The sequence below is a fragment of the Micropterus dolomieu genome, linkage group LG03 (assembly GCF_021292245.1).
Source record: "Micropterus dolomieu isolate WLL.071019.BEF.003 ecotype Adirondacks linkage group LG03, ASM2129224v1, whole genome shotgun sequence".
Classification (NCBI taxonomy): Eukaryota; Metazoa; Chordata; class Actinopteri; order Centrarchiformes; family Centrarchidae; genus Micropterus; species Micropterus dolomieu.
The window spans coordinates 2,084,803-2,106,974 of record NC_060152.1 but is presented as its reverse complement, the minus strand read 5'-3'; the positions used below and the strand labels follow the sequence as shown (position 1 = coordinate 2,106,974).

General features: G+C 40.5%; 1 protein-coding gene across 1 annotated transcript in view; it reads right to left on the bottom strand.

Moving 5' to 3' along the window:
* Window positions 1–22,172, bottom strand: part of si:dkey-22o22.2 (neural-cadherin) — a 201,663-nt gene that overhangs the window by 114,722 nt on the left and 64,769 nt on the right. The window contains exons 2-3 of the mRNA XM_046043950.1: window positions 6,678–6,866; window positions 930–1,155 (exon numbers count right to left, since the gene is read on the bottom strand). Coding sequence (XP_045899906.1) covers window positions 930–1,155; window positions 6,678–6,866 — 415 coding nt within the window. The remainder of the gene's footprint in view (window positions 1–929; window positions 1,156–6,677; window positions 6,867–22,172) is intronic.

Below are 22,172 nucleotides of genomic sequence, written 5' to 3'. Positions count from 1 at the left end.
CGTAACGAAGAAATATTTGACTGTTCCCTGTCCAATTATTGTTTTATAACGAGTCATACCTTATATGGTAACTCTGATATTTGTAAAAACTTTGGTCCAGTATTGAGGCTGCAGTCTGCAGCAGCGAAACAGGGCAATTTTTATTATAAGTGTCTGACAACATTATGCAAAGGATCCCTACAGAGAGAGACCTTTTTGAAAGAGAAAGATCCATTTTGTTTAACCAGAAACAGTCGCTGTAGTGTTCTCAACAAAGTCACCAATCTCCATTGATAAAAACAGTAATTTTACCTCACAACCCGGCTCTGTCAGTTAGTTTGTGTATTTTTGTTTGACTTAGCTGCTTTTGTTTGTTTGTGTAACTGTGTGACTTTGTTGTTTTAAAAGGGTTAAAAACACCAAAGTCACACAATAACACAAACTAACCGATCGAGGCAGTGGTAGACCAGAAATGTAAAATTACTATTTTTGTCACGGAAGTATGGTGGCTTTGACAAGAGCGACTATTTCTGGTTAAACAAAAAGGATCTTTCTCTTTAAAAAGGTGAATCTCTGTAGGGATCCATTCCATAATGTTGTTGTTGAAATAACAATCTGGCTGCTCTGGTGGTTGACGAATTAGGGTTATAGGTGCATTTCTATGTTAGATCCAACGTTCTCAGTTTGATTCTGGATGCATACCTTTTGACACACATCATCATCATCTTCAGTCAGCCCCTTGCTTTCTTTCTTTCTTTACTATCAACAATCAAATAATGTTGGAAATGCCATATTAGTCTTAAAAAAATAAAAATAATATTAAAAATAGCGTTGGCCTGAGACCTGCACATCATTTCCTGCTTTGGCACTAACCATTAGAAGACCAGGCTTAGGAGCACATAATCATTCAAAGCACCAAAACTGGTTTTCAGACAGCCGCAGTGACTCACGGTTGGCCGACAAGTGTGTTCTCCTGCACGTTCAGGATGTAGGTGGAGTTAGTAAACTGCGGCGGTCGGTAGCCAGCCAAGATGGCCACTGTAGCCAGCGGACCTTTGCGGCCATGCCTGTCCGTGGCCTGCACCCGCAGAAGGTACTCCCTACTGGGGGTCAGAGGTCTTCCTGTGGTCCTGACCTCACCAGAGCGACGATCCACCTCGAAGCACTCCTCCCCACCTGGATGAGTCAGAGAACAGAAGAATGAAGGTTAAAACAGACGTTGTAGAGTGAAGGCTAAGGGTATCTGTTTTTTCATACCTTCCAGACATTTCACCGGGGTATATGACGGTATTTGCCCGAGATAGAATTCATTGGAGCATGTAGGACATTGTCTAGCCTCCAATACTGTGTGTCTAATATGCAATTAACCTGCTTAGTGTACGATGTGCTCTACTGAGTGTCATTTGTTTTCCATTCAAAGTCGATTACTTCGATAACTTTATTACCGGACAACCAGGAGACCAGTGTTCGTTTCCTGTGTAAAACAAAAAGTCATCCTTGATTCTTTTTAGTTATGTTACTTAAGTTACGTGACTTAACTTAAGTAACATTATTTTAACCCAAATGTGATCTTTTCTTAAACTTAACCAAGTAGTTTTGGTGCCTAACCCTTACCAAATTGTGACGTTTTTATTTTGAAAGTCAAACCGGACTTGCATTTTTATTTTTGCTCACTTGACCAAGAAGCCCTACACGTGCAAAAGTAATGCTAAAGGGTACACAGAGCGTTAAAAAGCAATGCTAAGGGGTCTTAACAAAGCGTCTATATGTAATGAGTTGGGAATGAGGTCGTGTCAGCCAGAGCTCTGAATTTTGCTGACCAGATGCACAGAAACGAAGAGAACAATAATATGATAGAGTAAAGTTGGTAGTTGGCAGTGGGAGTTTTGGTTCACATCTGGTGTGCAACGGGAACAAAAAAGGAGTTGGGGAAGGATAATGGATGGATGGATGAGAGAAGAATGGAAGAGAGGAATAAAGGAAGAGAATCCCCAGCTGTTGACCAGAGGGTTTTGAACTAGCAGCAGCTGCATCCAAACCGTCAATCATTTCGTTCTGCGCTGTCTATTTGTGGAGAGATTTTTCTGACGTGAGTTCATCTGAAAGAGTTCCTGCTTGTTTCTGTCTCAAGGCTCTTACTGGTCAGTTTTATTATCTCGCCAGCACAAATCACATAAATTTAAGTGTAGCCCTGGTGTAAAATATAGGGATTAAAATAAATTAGTTCCTAGTAAAAGCAGAATAAAATAATTCAGCATAGAAATTAAGTTAATTAAGTTTAGTTTAATAAGGAAAGAGTAATGCTTAGCTCAGATATTAAGATAATTTATAAATGAGATGAAAATGTAAATATTTGCAAAATAATGCAAATATGGGGTGGTGGTGGCACAGTGGCTAAGACAATTGCCTTTGGTGTGAGTGACCCAGGTTCGAATCCACTGTGAGACACCTATATGTCCCTGAGCAAGACACTTAACCCCTCGTTGCTCCAGAGGCGTGCGACCTCTGACATATACAGCAATTGTAAGTCGCTTTGGATAAAAGTGTCAGCTAAAGGAATAAATGTTTTATGTTTAATTATTTGCTAACTTTTGGCGAAGGTATTTGAGTTTAATATTCTTTCTAAAACTAGAGGTATATCTTGTGATTTTGTATTGTTTTGTGTTGCTGCATTATCTGAAGAATCCGGTGGATACTTTTTGTATTACATTTAAAAAGGAAAGCAGCCAATAAAATATTATTCTTTTCAATAAAGAGAATTGTTGGGTCATTTATTTCAAATGTATTATGTAGAGAGACTCAAATGTTAAGTTTGACAAGTTCTGTGTATATTAAAAGGGTATTTTAGGAGCCACCCAAAACAGGTAAACCTTCGTGTTAGCTACCTTTTGAAACGCACACCGAACCCATAACACCCCATCAGTCAAGTCTAAAGCATAGTCGCTTAGGTGCTTATACAGGGTAACTTTAGTCTGAAACCACACAGCAAACCTGCGCTCAGTGACGGTATCTGGCAAGTTGTGCTTTAGCCTGAGACATGTTCAAAAGTTGCAGCAACATCGTGAATGTGAGTTCTGAGCAGCATAAATAAAGGTTTTCCCAACTCATTTTGACATCCAATTGACCGCTAAAACCCCTCCAGTGTTTTTTTTTTTTAGCCTTTCCAAAGGCAACTAACATGAGTTAAAGCATAAGGACTGGATAAAACACTTGCTGTGTCTAAGTAAACGCCTTTCCATACTTCCACACTTGTTGTCTTTGAGTGCATAAGTGTGTTCACACTGACGTATGGCTAAAAGCAGTGCACTATGATTACCCAGATGATGGTGTATAACGGTCAGAAAGTTGAGTGTGGAACGCTGGACATTTCTCACCATCAGTTGTCGCAATCTCGGCTACATAGCGTAAGTCAACAAAGGAGGCCAAGGAAGCTGTGGATGTGATTGAAGAAGTAAATTAATTTTTAATAAAATTGAATTGAAGTCCTGTGAGCAAACAAGGCATCAGAATCTTTAGCAGGTGACAATTGCAGTCAGATTATGGTGATAATGATCTGTCCGGTTTGGGGGTTATCGCGACCTATATTTACGTTTATAGTGGCAGTGACCTCTAGTGGCCAAACATTAGCAAAACAGGAAGTCGGGTGACGGTCAAAGGTTGCGATCATCGTTTCCGAACTGCACATCAACTGATGATGTGAGGCAACACTGCCCTGTCAATAGTTACGCACTATGCAAATAAGTGTACACAGTGAACTGCATGTTTGTGTACTAATAAAAGTATCCCAATTGATTTGTCTGCTCTAATATATGCTGCAAACATTAGCAAAACTATCTTCCAGCTGTGGTTTACTCTGCTGTTGTTGCTGGAGTCAGCTGCTGCGTTGGCTGCAGCTGAGCTGTGTGACTGCAGCACCAGAGGGCTCTGTCAGCCAACCCGGCCGGTCGGCTCATTAGCTTCCCTCGGCAGCACGTGCGGAGCTTCTCAACTCTGCAAATGTTTGAGCACATTTTTGATTCGCCATAAATTCTTGTAAAACTGCCAACATTCAACATCTACACATTTGATTCCTCGCGTCAAGACTTCTCAGAAGTGTATTTAGTGATGAAATGGTGTACCAAACTTGTAAAAGTTGTTCTTTTATTGTCCTGTCTCTCTGCTGCTTTCGGCTTCTCCTGTGTTGTTCGTCCCGCCTCCTTCCGCTGTGTAGCTAAAATGGCGGCTATTCACACACTCAACTTTTTGGCTGTTAAGAGTGCACCATCCGGGTACTCACAGTGCACTGCATTTTGCCATACTTCTCAGTGTGAACGCACTTATGCCCTCAAAATAGAAAGTGTAAGTATGGAAGTGCGTGAATTGAGACACAGCATCAGTTTTCATCCAACTTACGGAGTTAGCATTAGCTAGCTAACGGCAGCTGTTTACATCTGCTAGACTCAGTCGTCATTTCAGCTGACAAAGTCTAGCTGTCAGCCGGAAAAGAGAAGCCTTTATTTGTTTACTTCTGTGTGAAATAAAAGGCCCACTGTTATGAAATGACAAATATGACTACAATAATTTGGGCGGTAACCATAGCAACAGACATGGGGCCTTAGCGGTAAACTGATGGATGACGCATACTTGTGAAGACTTTTTACACAACCCCCATTTTCCATCCTTAAATAATTATAATCTTAAATTGTGTTTATTAGTATAGTAGAGAACAACAGAGAAACAATTTTGAAATTTTTTTTATAGCACACCTAACTCATATGATGCACAAACTTTTTTTAAAGAAGCACTTTCACTCCACTGTCCTGTTGCCGAAACACAAACTGTAAATTAATGCTGCTAATTAGTTTACACACACACACACTGCCTGAATATATTTCCATATTGGCATGATATTAAAAACATTTTTAATGTAAATTATTGGATTATTCGTTAGTACACATGTAGTCACATTACGCCAAAGGGAAGTCAGAAGCTCTTAATATGAAAGCATTAGAAATTAGCTCTCAAAATATCTCTCCTACTCCTTCCTCCTCCTTCCTTCTCCTCTTCTCCTCTAAAATAGCTAATGTATAAAAAATAAAAAATCCACAGCCACCGGCGCCCATCCACCCACCCTCCCACTCGCTGCCTCTCCAGAGACTTTCCTATTATTCCCGAATCTGGGAGCTTTCTTTGCCCCAGGGAGCGATTAACAGTGCGGCTCCATGCCGTTTATGTGCGTTTTTCTCTCCCTCTCCCACTTGACGGTAATTGAAATTCAACAAGTCAAATTTTATTTATAAATCGCTCCTTTTGAACAAAGCAGGTTTGTCACAGAGTGCCTGGCGGAGCTGCAGCGGACCTAATTACAGATACAGGCAGGAGATAAGAGCAGGAGCAAACACATGACAGGTTTTAGGAAAATATGACTGTAATATGAAGGAGGTTTGGCTGTGGTATGTTTTTTAAATTCTTAGATACATTGCAAATATCAGAAGAGACGTAAATTTGGAACCCTAAACATCTTTTCATGCATTTTCATGACGAAGCAGCCTTTACAACATACACATAGAGGTTTTATGTCAGGGGACTAGCCCTGAGAAATAGGTGCAATTGTTTCCCACAGGATTTTGTGAGACTTGAACATTTGTACATTTAAAGTTAAATGCATTAATCTGGTGCACTTTGAGAGCAAAATTAGGATGCTAGAACTTTTGTGCTCTAGTAAAAATAAATTTATTATAAACACATTGTATAGATATATGGTTTGGGAGACCTGGGTTCAATTCCCACTGTGAGACATCCACCATTGTGTCCCTGAGCAAGACACTTAACCCCTAGTTGCTCCAGAGGCGTGCGACCTCTGACATGTATAGCAATTGTAAGTCGCTTTGGATAAAAGGGTCAGATAAATGAATAAATGTAAATGGTGATGGCACAGCAAAAAAGTCAAGACATTTATTTAATGTTTTTCCAGCAACACAAAATAAAAATAATAATAAGTAATTTTTAAAAAACTTTTAATAGACACATGTAACATGTTTTATACTTCCTGTGAATATAATCAATCTTATCTCCATAGTGTACATCTGTTGTGTTAATATAAAAAACACCTTATTTTGAAAACCGAACGTATCCTTGCACTAAATTCATCCAGTCCGACCCAGTTTGATAAATAATGTTGTATGTGGTTCTTGTACGGCGTAACATGAAGACTTCACAGCCTCTCTTCAGGTAGGACTCTCATACTGCAACACTTGTATGGATAAAGTCTCTAACCTGCCTGTCAGCTCGCTCTGGGCCGTTTCAGTGGATTTACCATAAAGGCTTGAATACGTGTGCACTCCAAATATAGGTGTAGCTAGATTGAAAGTGTTTTCACAAACGACAGTGGATCCACTCAAAGCTGCTCCAAAATGTAGTTAACATTACTGTACTTTTTCAAATGAAGTGGTTGTCTTTAGTCGGATGCTTAAGTTTTTGAGCGTGTGAGTTTACAGCAGCAGCACAAAACACAACATTAGAGGTCTTTAATGTTAGAAGTCTAAATTTAATTTAGGTTCATTTTGAAACTTAAGCGGAACAAATTAGACTGTGGCGGGCCTTCAAAGTTTCTGTAATAATGGGAAACACTGGGTTTCCACATATTTTTGGCCATACAGTGTCCATCTTACCTTATTTTTATAGTTCATAGAAAATAAATGATAAAATATAATTCTCACCGTCCAGTAGGAAGAACTGGGCTTGTCCAAGCGTCCCATCTCGCTGCCGTGCGGACAGTCGGTACACTACAGAGCTGGGCGTGGCGTCGGGACCCACAGCGCCCAGGTAAGGCGATGGGAACATTGCCCACTGCAGGTCAGCCTGGCTGGACATGCTCAGAGTCAACCTGCACAGGTACCACTCATCACCTGGAGGAGGGAAAAGAGAGAAAGAAAGGTTACGTTGTTATTTTGTGTAAAATATGCAGATTATTGCTTGTGATGACAGTAGTGACTTCACTATAAAAACAATTAACAGTTGCACTTTAAAAAAGTGAAAAATAAAAATAAAAACTACAAAGTAAATAGCTTGGAGGAAGTTCAGGGACCAAAGAGTCTGCTGGTGGTTGCTGTTTTTCACAATGATGAATTTCATTCATTAGTTTTAAATGTCTTTTATTTGTCGCCCCAAAAACGTTCCTTCTCCACCGATATTATAGCCCCTGCTTGCATAACAGACTAAAACACCACTTTACATCCACTTTATATTGTTTATGTGACCAGTCTGACAGATGTGACTTAATTATCCTAACACCAAACACCAAAGCAACGCCACGGGAATGAGCTGCCTGCACTTAGACCAGACTCACAAATCCACCCATTGATTGTAATGCTTATAAAGTCGCTATGACTAAAGTGTTAGCAAACCATTGTTTATTTTCACATCCAGCACACAACATGATCCCAGTGAGGTGGTGTTTGTGTCCACCTGATGAGTGTAATTCCAATGTTCACTCTCCTTTTAGCTCTGAAGATGACCCTCTGTCTTCACCAGCTAGTCTCTAACTGTGTCTTTTTGCTGTTAATGTTGATTTATTAGCTTGTTCGATAAAAACTCAGATCTAAAAGAGGCTAAAAAGCTTTGAAGAGCTGCAGAGTTTGTGAAAATTCCATTTCCATGGAGATTAATGAAAAACATTACGTTAGAAGTTAATTGTCATTTTGAGCCAATATCGTGTGCGTAAATGTGTTTTTGAATGTATTTATTTCCAGGCTGTTTTACAAAATCTGGAAACAACTGTTGTTTTGTGTGTTTTTCATTTTGTTAGCTTGTGCTGCAGTTGTTGTCAGTCTCTACTTTGTAGTAAGGCAGCTTGTTAGCTAAGCTAGCGCCACTTGTTCAGACTGCGGCATGAAAGCTGAGCCGCTCTCAGCCGAAGGGGATGAGGTGACATTTCTGTACAACACCCGTCGTGTTTTCTCATCATTCATCTCCACCTTGCTGCTCCGAGAAGACAAGAGTGAAGGAGTGACGGGGAGGAAGAGAGAAAGGCAGGCGGCTCCTCCAAAATAAAATAACAAAACTTTCAGAAGATTACACGGCAACATCCACACAGCAGGAACTCTCATTCGCCCAGTCAAAAATACACACACACATCTGCATCTGTGAGTTTACTCGCTCTTCTTCTTTCTTTATGTCTTTCTTCCTGTTGTCTGGTTCTGAGAAGGGATTTGTTCGATTTGAAGGTGCTTCTGCGCTTGCTGTTGTTTTGGCGGTTCCTGTGTTGTTTTATGGCAGCGAAGGAGACAACAGCCTGAACAAGAGAGAAAACTTCACTTCAGAGAGACAAAAGATGAAGAAAGAGGGATGAGGAGGAGACAGGAGGAAGAGGAGGAGGAGGAGGAGCGGTGGGGCAAACACGACAGCGTCTGCTTCTGTCTTTTCATATCATCTCTGAAGGTCTGTCAACAAACTGAGAGCAGGAGAGGGAATGAGAGGAGGAGGAGGAAGAGAGTAACAGAAAGATGGAGAGAGGACAGGAAGAAGAAGATGAAAGAACAGGAGGAGAGGGAAGAGAAGAAATAGGGATGGAGGAAAAGAAAAGAGAGTAAGGAGAAGAAGTGGAGGGAAGAAGAGTTTGGTCTTTAAACACACAAAAGTTGAGAAGGAGGAGAAGAAAAGGAGAGGGATGAAGTGATGAAGGAGAACAAGAGTCTTCCAGCTCAGTGCTCCTCTTGTGTTCTTCTACGTCGCTGGTCTTCAGTCAGCTCATAAAATCCAGAATAATCACATCTATTCCTGCGTGTTGTTTTACATATGCTGCATGCTTGAAAGTGAAATGAAATCAACACGTTCAGATGCAGCGCCGGCGGTCAGCACATGTGGCAAAAACTATAAAAGCTCAACCTTTCTGTATGGAAACACATCCAGGGGTGAGGGGCTGTCAGCTGGACGAAATGTCTCCTTCATAGCTCCAGGCTGATGAAAGGTCACTAACACCAGAATAATGACATTTAATTAATGCTGTGATGAGATACAACATGTTTCTATAGAGCAGGCCTGAATATAAGCTAATGTTTGTTTTTTTCAAAGAAATTACATGTTAAATGTGAGGGTTGTATTATTTTCAAGGACTAGACATGGAATACTGGTCCCTGTGTTACAGAGTAAGCCTGCTAAGCTACACTGAGAGGAGAGAGCTTTTCAGGGTTACGTAATTTTAAAAGATAACGTTACAGACACAAACAATTTTGTGTTGTGATCAACAACTCACATGTGTGTTCTTTGAATACCAGGAGCTATTTTATACAAATGTGGAACCGTAGCATACATTTAAACTGTTGTGTTATGTTATTCTTGTTTTTATTTAAAATGTCTGACATTATCCTTTTTAATATGTAATTGTAAACATATGTCCTTTATCTTAATAAAAAATAGATTCAATTTAATTTTTAGGACACATGTTCTAACAACCAATGAACATTTGGATTTTTTTCGGACCTATGTAGATCAGCCTTAAAAATAGATTATCCTTAAATTCCTGCTTTATCATATTGAGTTATAAGAGGGATGAAAGAAACAAGTGTTTGAATCATCCTGACTTTTGACTATTAAACTTGCCTTGCTTCTGTAATGAAATTTAAAACTTCAGGATGTGTTAAAATACAAACTAATCTGTCATATGAGCAGGACGTCGACACATGAAAAAATAAACACAACTTTGAAATTACAGAGTGAGTGAATTTGCTTTCCATGGTTGAACACAGATCTTTGGTATAACTCTTTCCGTGGTTCAGGTAAGTACTGTGTACTGTGCTGGTGTAGTTTGTCATATCAGACTTGTACGAGCCCGGAGAAAATTGCTGTGTTACTTTTGTCCCGTGTTTCATTCAGCTGCCAGAACAAATCATTCAGTAGTGTGGAGAGTGTGGGTATGTGACCGATGCACTCCAGAGCCAAAACATAGTTGGATAAGCTACACAAATGTAGGAGTTGTGTTATGTGTATCTAATAAAGTGTTTCTCATATTCAAAAAATTTTTTTTTTCCAAAAGCAGGTGAGGGAGAAGGTGAGTTGTCTTATACTTAAGGCCAATTTATACTTCTGCATTGAATGTACACTCATTACCAGCATTTATACTTGTGCACTGCTGTCTGCGTCTCCGTGCAATTACACAGTCAAAATGCTAGTTGGCTGCGGGGTTTCTGTGTTCCACTGCCTCCTCCGGCCGAACAGGCTCACTTCCGGTTCTTGTTGAATGTGGATAAAATGAGAAATAATGAGTGGATCAAATTCTGATAGTGAAACGAGTCATTTTGTGTGTTGTTGTTGTGATGCTAAAAAAACAAACAAAAAAATGACTCTTTCCCAATGTAAGTCTATGGGAAAATGTTTGGTTTGTCCACTCGTAAAACTGGCTTCAAAGCACAGAGAACTCTCTGGGGGCTCAGAGGAAATGAGTAGGAAATCACAGTCACTGCGATCTGCGTTGCCACGACGTGTAGTCACATTTTTGGGGAGGTGAGGAGTGAGACCTGCTGGCTTTTCCTCTAGCGCCAACCTCAGGACAAACTTTATATTTTTAGATCGTCAACTGGTATGACGCTAAGAATACAGAAATCATCTTTAGGTTGTTTGTTGCTGTCAGTAATTATGAGTGTAATGGCTGTACTTTTTAGCTTGTAGCCAAATATTGGGGAAATGTTTGTTTTCTGAAGTGAACTGCAGCAGGTTTTTATCATATGACACTGTCCAGCACAAAGGTGATGTCACAAGTTCTTGCTCTATCCAGCTGAAGAAGTTCAGCCTCCTCACAGTGCAGCATTCCTTCGTATCCTTCCACTTGGCCTCCTCAGCGAAGGAAATGAGCCTCGCGGCCTGAGTGGTGAGCGGATCCCTGATGTGAGCCGCTGAACTTGGGCCATAACTCACTGAACACATGCATGCATGCATACAAAGATGCAGAGGAATGTCCGGCTCAGGGCTGCAGCCGGCCTGGAGCGAGGAAGAGGAGTGGAAGATGAGGAAGGGCTGAAAACCTGAATGCTGAGCAGTCACACAAGGATGGACGTGTTTGTTCTCTCAAGCACGACATAATTCTTCTTTCACATCTCAGCCTGACGTTAAATAAGTGTAAGATGATGTTAGTACATTTAATTTAAGCTTCTCTCTTTAGCATTGTGTAATTTGTATTTGCTCAGGTGATTCTGAAAGAAATCTGCAGGCGAGTTTAGCTGTGGATCGGGTTTTTTGGACTCTGTAACCAGTTAAGAACGCATGAAGAAACACTTGAATATGAGCCCCACTTTTTTTCTGCCCAGCTTCCCATCCATGAATAATTGCATCCCTTTACTTCCTACCCACAATCCCTTGTGTTTTGGGGTCACTTCCTGTTGTGGGTTAGATTAAATGTTCCCTCCCAGTGAACTGCACCGCAGCTTTTATATTAGAGGAGTGAGATTAGCATTTTCAGGCATCTCAGTATCTCTCTGGGTCTTTAACCTGTCCCTTTGTTTCAGTGTCGCCCTCTGGTTACTTTTGTTTCTTTACACAGCAGAGTTTTGATCTGTTCAACTGTATGGCATATGAACGCAATCATAAATAGACGAGTCGATGAACTGTGAAGTAAAGAAATGCGATACAGTCTCATTTATCAAAAGTAAATACTGAGCTGAGACCTCTCAGAGCACGCTTACTGTCTCCATCTGTGAAGGAACTGCCATTTGTTTCTCTTTTATAGCAGCTGCCGAGAACATTTCTTATTCTAACTGATGTCTGAAAAGAGTGGAAACAGCCCACACAGTTTCTCTGAAGCTGCAGCAGCAGCTAACACAGTCAATCAGTGCTCTGCATGTTTAGTCTACATGCTAAGTCAGAGAGTCTGCAGCAGTATGGCAAGCCACCTGATCAAAAATATCTACTCTCTCGTTAAATTATGTGGTTGATATTTACGTCTTTGCACTCTAAAGTTATTGCATTTTAACAGGTTATAGTCGGGAGTCTCAATGGAGAATTATAGTTTATAACAATTTAGGTTAAATTTTTACAGCCGTGGCTATTTTTATGGGATATGACAGCACTGTCAATGACCAGGGTCATTACTGAGATCTTGGAACGACATGACTTGCTAAAAATAGGTTTGGCTAAAGAAAGGTAAGATCACAACAGGAAAGCGGCTGTGTGGTGCACTTTAGCGGACGCTTTGAAAGTTAACCAGACACACATTTACCGAATCAACCTCTGAGTTGAAATCTTATCTTAAGTATTTTCTCTCATAAACACTGAACATGCTGTTTGAAAACACAGATAACATAAAACTCACCGTTGTGTGGCTTGTTCAACTGAGTTTTCATGTGTGAACTGGGTGATTATGGGCCACAAGGGGCAGCAATGACTATTCCACACCTGACAAGCTAATAGGTGCATTTGACTTCATGCAGTGCTGTGCAGTGCTGACATAACATGATGCAAGCTGGACTTGAAATAAGTCTTGTGGGTTAGAAATTGTGTCCGAATGCAAAACGTCACCCTGTCACATGACATTAAAACCTTGTGGGAGAAAGGTGCTGTACTTTTTGCTGTATAAATGTGGAAGCACCCTTTGCCTTTTGTCATTGAGCTCAGCTCACAGTCAGCTCACACAGGTAGAATGTGTCCAACTTGACTGCACCGTTTTTTATACCCCGCCTCTGCAGTTACCAAGAATACAACTTTATTGTCCAGCCGAGGCAGAAAAATCATCTTCGGTCTCACCAGGCCTATAAAAAGATCACCTATATATAAACAGAGGCTACATAGACATATGAAAAGATAAAAAATATCACTATTACATCAATGCTGCACATCCAACACGTTCTCACTCCGCGACTCGTCACATGTGGACACATGATCAAGACCCATCGGTGTCAGTGGGTAACGCGCTGGGGATCCCTATAGCATCATGGTTCAGCGCAGTGGGGGAAGCTTTGTAGTGTCAGCTTATGGTATTGGTAGTTATAGGACATTTAACAGAAAAGACTAGGTGGTTGGGGTGGATAGAGGGCCAGAACCCAGACTTTGAACCAGGAGACCGGTGTTCGTGTCCCTGTCCCGTGTGAAGCAAAAAGTCAACATTAAATATTTTTATTCAAGTTACACAAGTTATGCAAATGGCATTAGTTAACATGCGTGTTAACTGACGTAATGTAGTTATTTTAACCCAAACCATGATCTTTTCTGAACCTTAACCAATTAGATTTGTTGCCTAAACCTAATCTTTACGTGCCTAACCGGATGTTTCATATTTGTTGTTGCTAAGTGTTACTAACTTGACCCTAAACGTTTAAAAATGATGCTAAAGGGATACCCAGCATGTTAAAAAGCGACGCATAAGGGCTGACGTCAATATGTGACGAGTCGGATATGAGAATGTGTTGGCACATCACATCACTAGAGATATTTTCACATACACACAGTGCACAATATACTTTCTGTCCAGAAAGGTGTAAATTAGTGCAGTTTTCTCATTAAGTTTATTGTACTAGGTATAAAAGATCGCTTATAATAATTTTTGTTTGCCAGAGGTACAGATGGGGCAGTGGATAAGCCATATGCCTTTGATGTGACACGGGTTCAATTCCCCACTGTGACACGTCCACACAATGTGAGCAAGACACTTAACCCCTAGTTGCTCTAGAGGCGTGCGACCTCCCCTATGTCAGAGACCTCTGACATATATAGCAACTGTCAGCTGAATGACTAAATGTAATGCAAATGTCCTGAAGGGAGCAGCTCAAACTCTATGTGGAGGGGGTGTGTAGCATCATCCAATGATGGACTGAGCTGTCCTATGTAGAGCTGTACTGTAGATCCAGGGACTTTTTACCAGCTTATTTAGATGTCCAGATGGCTTTACATATGGAATCAACAGAGGTGAGATTTCAATTATGCAAGATAAAAGTCTTCAGGGATGAAGACTATGGTTGGTTTGGCAAATACATGTCTGGTTACCTTCCCAAACTGGGATAAAGTGCAGCACACAGCCGCTTCCCTAAACTTTTTTCCATGAGAAGCATGCAGGACTCCCACACAGTGGATCAGACAGTCCCAAAGAGTCCAGCCTTCCATTCAATAATCATCATCAACATAGAGACGTCAATCACGCATGTGCAAAGACGTGAAGATATTCCATGATGACACAAGAAATAAGATATTCTCCACCAAGTGGCTTTAGATACAGTCCAACAGAGCTGAGATGCAGGAAGTCCCAGCAGCTCAGATCACCTCACAGAGAAAATGTTTGGAGGAGAGACACCACTCCCTCTCTCATCTTTGTTTCTTTAAATTCCCTCTCCTCCATCCTCCTACTGTCATCTCCACTGTCGCTGTCTCATATACATCCAGGTCCCCGCTGAACTGCTGTCACATTATTTTATGTTGGTTTTACTGACACTTTCATGTTTGTCACGATGCTCATTTCTCCTCCAATTCCTGCCTTGAAAAGGAGGCGAGAAGAAGAAACCCTTTAATGTCAACTGAAGTGAATATTTTACTGTAACTTCACTATTTTTTAAGTAATGAAAGAATTGATCAGCGTTGGCAGAGGCCTGCGCTCTTGGTTTCTGATCTGCTCGTGTGTCGGTTGGATTTGTCCTCTGTTTATCTGTTGAGTCAGTTTGGCTGTAGCAATGGCCTAATTTCCTGGCAGAGATCAATAACGTTTCATAAAGCTCTCAACGGTTAAAAAAAAACCTCACAGTCTGTTGTGTTGGACACAGAACACTGTGTTGTCCTAAACTAGTCAAACAGGAAGTGTTGAGAATATCACGTCCTTTATAAAAGCGGATAAATAATCCCAGTGAAGTGCAGCTAAGTCCATTTTAAGCCGCCACTTACTCATTTGAATCTCAATGCAGAGCGTGTCATGGCTTGTTATGCAAACCGAGGCTATAAAAAAAGAGAAAGGGAATTGTGCTTTGTTTACGCCAAACTCCATTCTGCTGTCTTTTAATTTAAATTCATTTATTGTTTGGGGAGGGGATTTGTTTGTCTGACACACAGCGTATCGGGATCAGAACGGGAGGCGACAGAATCGAGAGGACAGAGACACAATGAGAAGAGCTATTTTCTGTCTTTTTCCTCTGAGTCTCTGACTAGAATGGCAGCTGAGCTGTGGCAGCCAACCAGTGTTGCTTCAGAAATAGAAAACCGCCGCTCCTGCTGCTCAATTAGGGGAGAGGGATGGAAGATGTGGGGGGATTAAATTAAACTGTGGTCGCGCCCACAGGTTGTCACACCGCCGATGATGAAAGGTGATTAAAGTGCAAGTCGTGTTTATTTATAAAGTGCTTTTAACAAACCGGTTTGTCACAACCTGCAACGCAGAGCAGCAACAGAAACAAACGGAGCTAAAAACAGGCAATGAAACGGGAAAAGATGAGAACAAAAATATGAGAATATGTCAGACACATGAAAGACATACGAAACAAGCGTAGCAACTCAGCGACCCCCAGATAACCTCAGACATCTTAAATTTTTTGTTTGTGGGGTTTTAAGGGAGGAGGGAAAAAAATAAAACTTTTGGTGTAAAAAATTCCCTGAATCGACTGCAACAACTTATATTTACAGAAGCCAACTGTAGTGTTAATTTTGTTAATGAAAACTATGACTAAATATGTTCAACAACCTTTTTGTCTATGACTAAGACAAGATGGCATCGTCATCATTAAACACTGAGACTAAATTAACAAGCAACACACAAATCTAGTTTAAATGTAGTTCTTTTAATTTTTGTAACTATGTTTTTTCTCAATACAACATTTCTGTTTCCTCGCTCGCGATATCAGGACTACAGAAGCAGCATACGATGAGCCCAGTAAGGATGACGCGGAGTAGCTTACATCAGCTATGTCACATAAAGCAAGTTAAAGTTAACAAGGACAACTTGGAGCTGTGATTACCTCACTAGGTAGAGCGTGCAACCTGTGTACAAGTAACATAACAACAACAACAAGTCTCAGTCCTTATGGCTCGGGTTTGAATCCAGCCTGCTGCCCTTTGCTACATGCGGCCCAAAAGTATCTTAAAATACTGTCCGAATGATATTTGGGCCCATTTTCGTTACAATGAGGTTGAGAAGAAAATACAACTGCATTGTTTTATCAGAAGGGAAGCATAGTGGTCAAAAAATAGTTGGTAAATGTCAACAGTTTTCACTGACAACAATTATACCAGGTATATATATAAAAAAAACATTTCTTGTGAAAATGACGGCTGAGGAAGCTGCAGCAATGCAGTTGTAAAAAAAAAAGTAAAAGTATGTTTATTTTTATAAATTTTACATCAAAATTAAATTGAAGTCAAGCAAGCAAACAAGCTGGCAGATATCTTAGCGAATGACTGCATGGTTACAATTTGCCATAAAAAAAGAAGAAAACTCCAATCGTCCGGTGGGTGCATCACATGCATAGTCGATTTGAGACACTATCCTGTTGAAATTTACACTCTATGCAAGTCAGTAAGTTTACTGCATGTTAGTGTATTAACGGAACTATCTGAATTGAGAGACAGCTTAAGACTCAATAAAAAATTGCTGACAAAATAAACACTAGCCGTTAACTGTTGTGCTGTCACATAAGTTTACCAACATACTGCAGAGAACAAGAAGAACTCAATCACAGTTCTGCTGTCTTTCATGTAAAGGTGGATTCAGTCTGCACCCAAAGCAAAATTTCACTCTGAGTTCTCTGTTTGATCAGACAAATTTACCTTTAGGGATAATAGCCCCCATGTAAGAAAACAATGTCTTGGATGCCCATATTGTAGATAAAATGTGATGAAGTGTCAAACACGCTGCCCTACATGCTAGAAAATGAGCTGGCCTCTATGTGCTTCTAAATGGTTGAATAGTTCCTTGTGTGATGTTATTACAGAGGTGTAGTGGGTTATACTTTGAATCTGAGTCAAATAAAACATCTATTGGCATGCTCCTAAATACTTGCAGATAATAACGGTCTGCACACAACATGTCTACAACACTTTTAAGTCAGGGCTTATTTGTGGAGCTTAGATAAATTAAGAAAAGAAGCTGGTACACCGCAGAGTAAATGTTGTATCAGCCCTTTTCAGAGAGCCCACTTGATCCCTTTTAACCCTCAAATGTGTGTGAGTTCAGGCACACTACCAGACACAGCTGTGTTGGCGCAGCAGGAAGATCTGAGGGATCTGTGTTACCTGAAATCTACAGGACACACACACAAACCCTGACAAATGTGTACTTCACTTGACTGCCACAACACAGGTGTATATGTTTGTGTGTGTGATTGACAGTGTGTGATGCATCTCTGTGGTGATTGGCAGGGTGCAGGTGTTCCCGTAGGACCCAGTTGCTGGAGCGACATGTTAAGTCTCTGTGACATGTGAAAGCACTCTGGCTTTGTGTCACCGTGTGTGTGTGTTAGATACTGAATGTGTGTCAGGGATTCAAAGTGTGTGTTGCATGATGACTGTTTTACCGTAAATAAATAGTTTAATATAACTAAATATATGTGGTGTATTTGTGTTTTCTCTCCATTTCCAGAGAGTTTTAATCTTCAAACTTAGCTTATTTAAAATACTCAGTATACGTCTTTATCTAGTGCATGCCAGGATGATAATAATAAACACTATGAGGGGAACACTTTTTATAAGCTACATTAGTGTAAAACATTGGGCTACAAATGAATGATAATCAGACAACAATAATAAATAGTAAAACTAAAACAGACAAAATTTAAATCTAGTTAAGTAAACAATAAATACCAGAAGACAACTCAGCAACAAATCCAGGATAAACTGGTTAACATAACAGATGCATGGATGGAGTATATCTCAAGTGGAAAACTCCAGGTCTGAAAAGTAATTTAAACCTGCATTCTTTCTAACGACCAGCAGGGGGTGACTCCACCGGCTGCAAGAAGTGTGATTGTATAGAAGTCTATGAGAAAATGTTTCTAATTCTCAGCTGATTTAGTCCCACAGTAAACACTTTCCTGATGAGTTTATGGTCCCAGTCGCTAGTTTCAAGTCTTCTCCAACACAGCATGATGTTCATTTAGTAAATTATGGTCCCATTTAGAGGAACATAGACCAGAAAGCAGGGGAGGCTTTAGGGCGGGGCTACCTTGTGATTTACAAATCGCTACCATGGCAACCCATTCTCACTCCCTGACTTGTCACATCTGTACGCATGGTCAAGACCCATTGGCGTCAGTTTTTAACGCACCGGGGATCCCTATAGCGCTATAGCTCAATGCAATGGGGGAAGCCCTGTAGTGTCTGTTTTTGTTGGTAAAGGCAGGTCTATGATATTTAACTGAAAGGACTGAGTAAGTAGGTGGTTGGAGTGGATGGAGGGCCAGAACCCAGCCTTTGAACCAGGAGACCGGTGTTCGAGTCCCGTGTGAAACAAATAGTCAACATTAAATAGTTATTTTAACCCAAACCATGATCTTTTGTGTACTTTTTGTGCCTAAACCTAACCAAATTGCAACGTTTCACAATTTTAATAACGTGCCGGTTCAAAATGACGATCTCTCGAAACGTTAGCATTTTCATTTTGAAAGACTAACCTGGTGTTGCATATTTATTGTTCCTAAATACACTGGACATTGCATATTTGTTGTTGCTAAGCGTTGCTAACTTGACTGCGGAGCCCTAAACGTCTAAAAATGACACAAAAGGGGTACCCAGGGACAATATGTGTCGGGAGTGAGAATGTGTTGGCTATGGCGAACTGTCAAAAAGGAAAGAGGTGACTCAAATCAACGGCGGCTGTTAATTTTTCCAGTAAATAGATTTTGTTTAAGTCTGTTTTTCGCTAGCCATTAGCCTCCCAGTTAATATCACAGTTAACATGATATTATGGATGCACCTAGCTAACCAATCTAGCTAGAGCCACCCTCTTGTCCAAATATGGTTACGTGTGGTTCCAAAAAACAAAATGGCTAATCAGTATCTACAACCATGTGTTTGACAATTTTCTAAACTCTCAAACATCCGTATAAGCGCTGGCACTGATAATCCACTGTTTGTGAAAGTGAGTGAGGTTGTGTGTTGTAAAATTGAAAACTGTGTGACTTCCATTCTACTTGTGTGCATCTGAAAGTGTGTAGGCTCTGTCTGTGAGAGACAATGCAGGTGTAAATGGAAAACAAATAAGTCAGTGATGATGGGAGGAGGTGAATCCTGAGCCTGGATTCTGGTTCTGCAGTCAAGTCGAGGTGAAAGTGAAAATATCTTCGGACAAACCGTCCTCTGTTTATGAACCCGGCTCTCCATCTGGTCCCTGGGAGCCAGCGGACAGAGGCCTGCTGCATCCTAATTAACCACCTTATAGACTGGCCTACTTTACCTCTGCGTGCGCACACACATACATACATACACACACACACACACACACACACACACAAGCCAAAGTCCTGCAGGCACACAGTTAATTAAGCCCCATTTTTCACTGCTGATGAAGAGAGAGAGGGATGAAAGAGAGAGGGGGAAACGAAGGAGGGTGGAGAGTTTGTTAGAGAGAGGAGTTAAAAGCGACGACAACAAGCCAGATAATGATTAGAATAATAAAACGAAAAGAAAAATCAATACTTAAATCTGCTTGTTTGTAGTGACAGAACACATCCATCCATCCATCGTCAACCGCTGCGTACAGGGTCGCGGGGGGCTGGATCGGGCGAAAGGCGGGGTACACCCTGGACAGGTCGCCAGTCCACCGCAGGGCCACACATAGACAAACAACCAGTCACACTCACACCTAAGGACAATTTAGGGTCACCAATCAACCTAGCCTGGATGTCTTTGGATGGTGGGAGGAAGCCGGAGCACCCGGAGAGAACCCACGCAGACACGGGGAGAACATGCAAACAGAAAGGCCAGGGCAACCGGGGTTTGAACCCACGACCTTCTTGCTGTGAGGCCACAGTGCTATCCACCACAACACACATTCACCAAATTATTTGGTAAATAAAGTTATAATGACTGATTTGATGTGTCTGAAATAAATGTACAATTCTCACCAACCTTCTTTCATTCAAATTATTTTATTCTGAGTAGAAAGAGTTATTCCGGACTTTATCTATCTGACCCACCTGACAGACTAAAGGATTTTAGCTTCTGACTACAGCAGGATAACACTAACTATATATATTTTTAAAAAGTTTTCAGATTAGACCAAGATGAGACAAGACCAGACCAGGCCTAAAAAACCCAAAAGACAAAACAGACTGGACCAAGCAAGACCAAGCGAGACCAACGAGGACGGAAACAATCTGAACTATAGAATAGACTGGACCACATTAGACCAAAACAACAGGAGCACAGAACGGACTGGACCGGTGACTAGAATAAACCAGACAGACCGGATCAAAAGCAACATCACCGAACATGCCACAGAATTTGTAATCCTTGGCAAAAGAAGCAACACCAAGTTGGTCTCCTTTTCGTCGTGAGGCGTTGCAGATGCAGCATCTTGGTTGTCAACAATTGAGTGACAATTCAGAATGTAAAAATATAAAGGAATGTAATGCAGGTATCAGTAAATTGTTTTTATAAGCTTAAGCAGATCTGTTTCTTCTATATTTAAATTGCATTGCAGGTGTTCTTACTGAGCAAAAAAACTCTCTCATAGCACTTACATTTGTTATTTAAAATTTCTTGTGCAAGCTGTTTTTCAGAACATTTTTAACAAATCCTTTCAAAAAGTGGTGGGGACAAAACCAGCCATTTCAAAAAGTGGTGGGGATGTGTTCCCAGCATCCCCCACCTATGTCTTCCACTATAACACACAAGATTAAATTGTAATCTTTCCTCTCACATCTGTCAGGTAGGGCCATTAACTGATAGGGCTGCAACTAATGATTATTTTCATTGTCGATCTGTTTATTATTTTCTTGATTAATCGATCAGTTGTTTTGTCCATAAAATGTCGATCAGTGTTTCCCCAAAGCCCAAAAGGACGTCCTCAAATGTCTTGTTTCGTCCACAACCCAAATATTTCCAGTTTACTGTGACTGAGGAGGAAAGAAACTAGGAAATATTCACATTTAAGACGCTGGAATCAGAGAATTTGTTTTAAAAAATGACTCAAACCGATTAATCGATTATTAAAATGGTTGCCAATTAATTTAATAATTGACAAATAACAGATTAATCATTTCAGCTCCATTAACTAGCTGATGTCGTGTAGTCTGGTCCGGTTCATAGGCTTCGGCAGAACAAACTACAAGTGTAGCACGAAGGGGCACCTTTTCTGTCTATTCTATGGAAACAAACGTTATTCTTCAATAACGTAACAGTTCTTCAGTTTTACTTGTTCTTCTTCAGCTTCAGTTGAAGTTGTATTTATTATGACTGGAGCGGAGTAGAGTGGAGCTAAAGAAAGACGTATCAAGTATGACAGAAGCTCAAATGAAGCCATTTTCTGGTATTAATTATTGTAGGTACAGTCTGTAAAACAACTCCTATGACTGTCTTTCAGGGATGGAAGTGTGTGCGTGTGTTAGGTCAGTCTGCCATGCACTCTTTCTGCAGCACTAATGTCATCTATAAGTCCTGGCGGAGACCTGGACAACCTGTGGACTCTCAGGAGTACACAGCAACATGAAAACTCAATTATGGTTTGATTCTGTGGTCAGAGAGGAAAGTGCGGAGGGAGGATGGAGAGAAGAAGAAAGAGAAAATGGTACACAGTGATGAGGAGGAGGCACTGTAGATGCAGGTGAAGACAGCATGAGAAAAGAACAGAATAGAAAATAATAGAAGTAGATAGATGGGAGTAACAGACTGAACTAAACTAAACAGACCAAACTGAGCCAGAATAAACTACACAATGCCACAACAAACACAACTTAACTGGGCGGAACAGATTAGTATAAACATAGACAAGCCTAAATTATTAAAAAGTAAATTAAATTAAAAGAAAAGAAAAGCAGAACAAAATAACAGGGAGAGGTGCAAGAAAATGTAAGGTAGCAGACATGCAGAACATCCATATGTCTTTATATATTGCTATTAAAATACATTATGTAAAGTTCTGAGTTGCTGCATTCGGATTATTACAAATTAAAAGCATATAAATATTCACCTTAAAGTTCCTAATTTTAGCTTTTCTGTCCGGAGCTGATTGTCATAATGTGAGAATGTGTTAATACTGAAGTCCAGCTGCTGCAATGACACAAAACTGGAGGTTTGGAGATAAAAAAGGGGTATCAGAT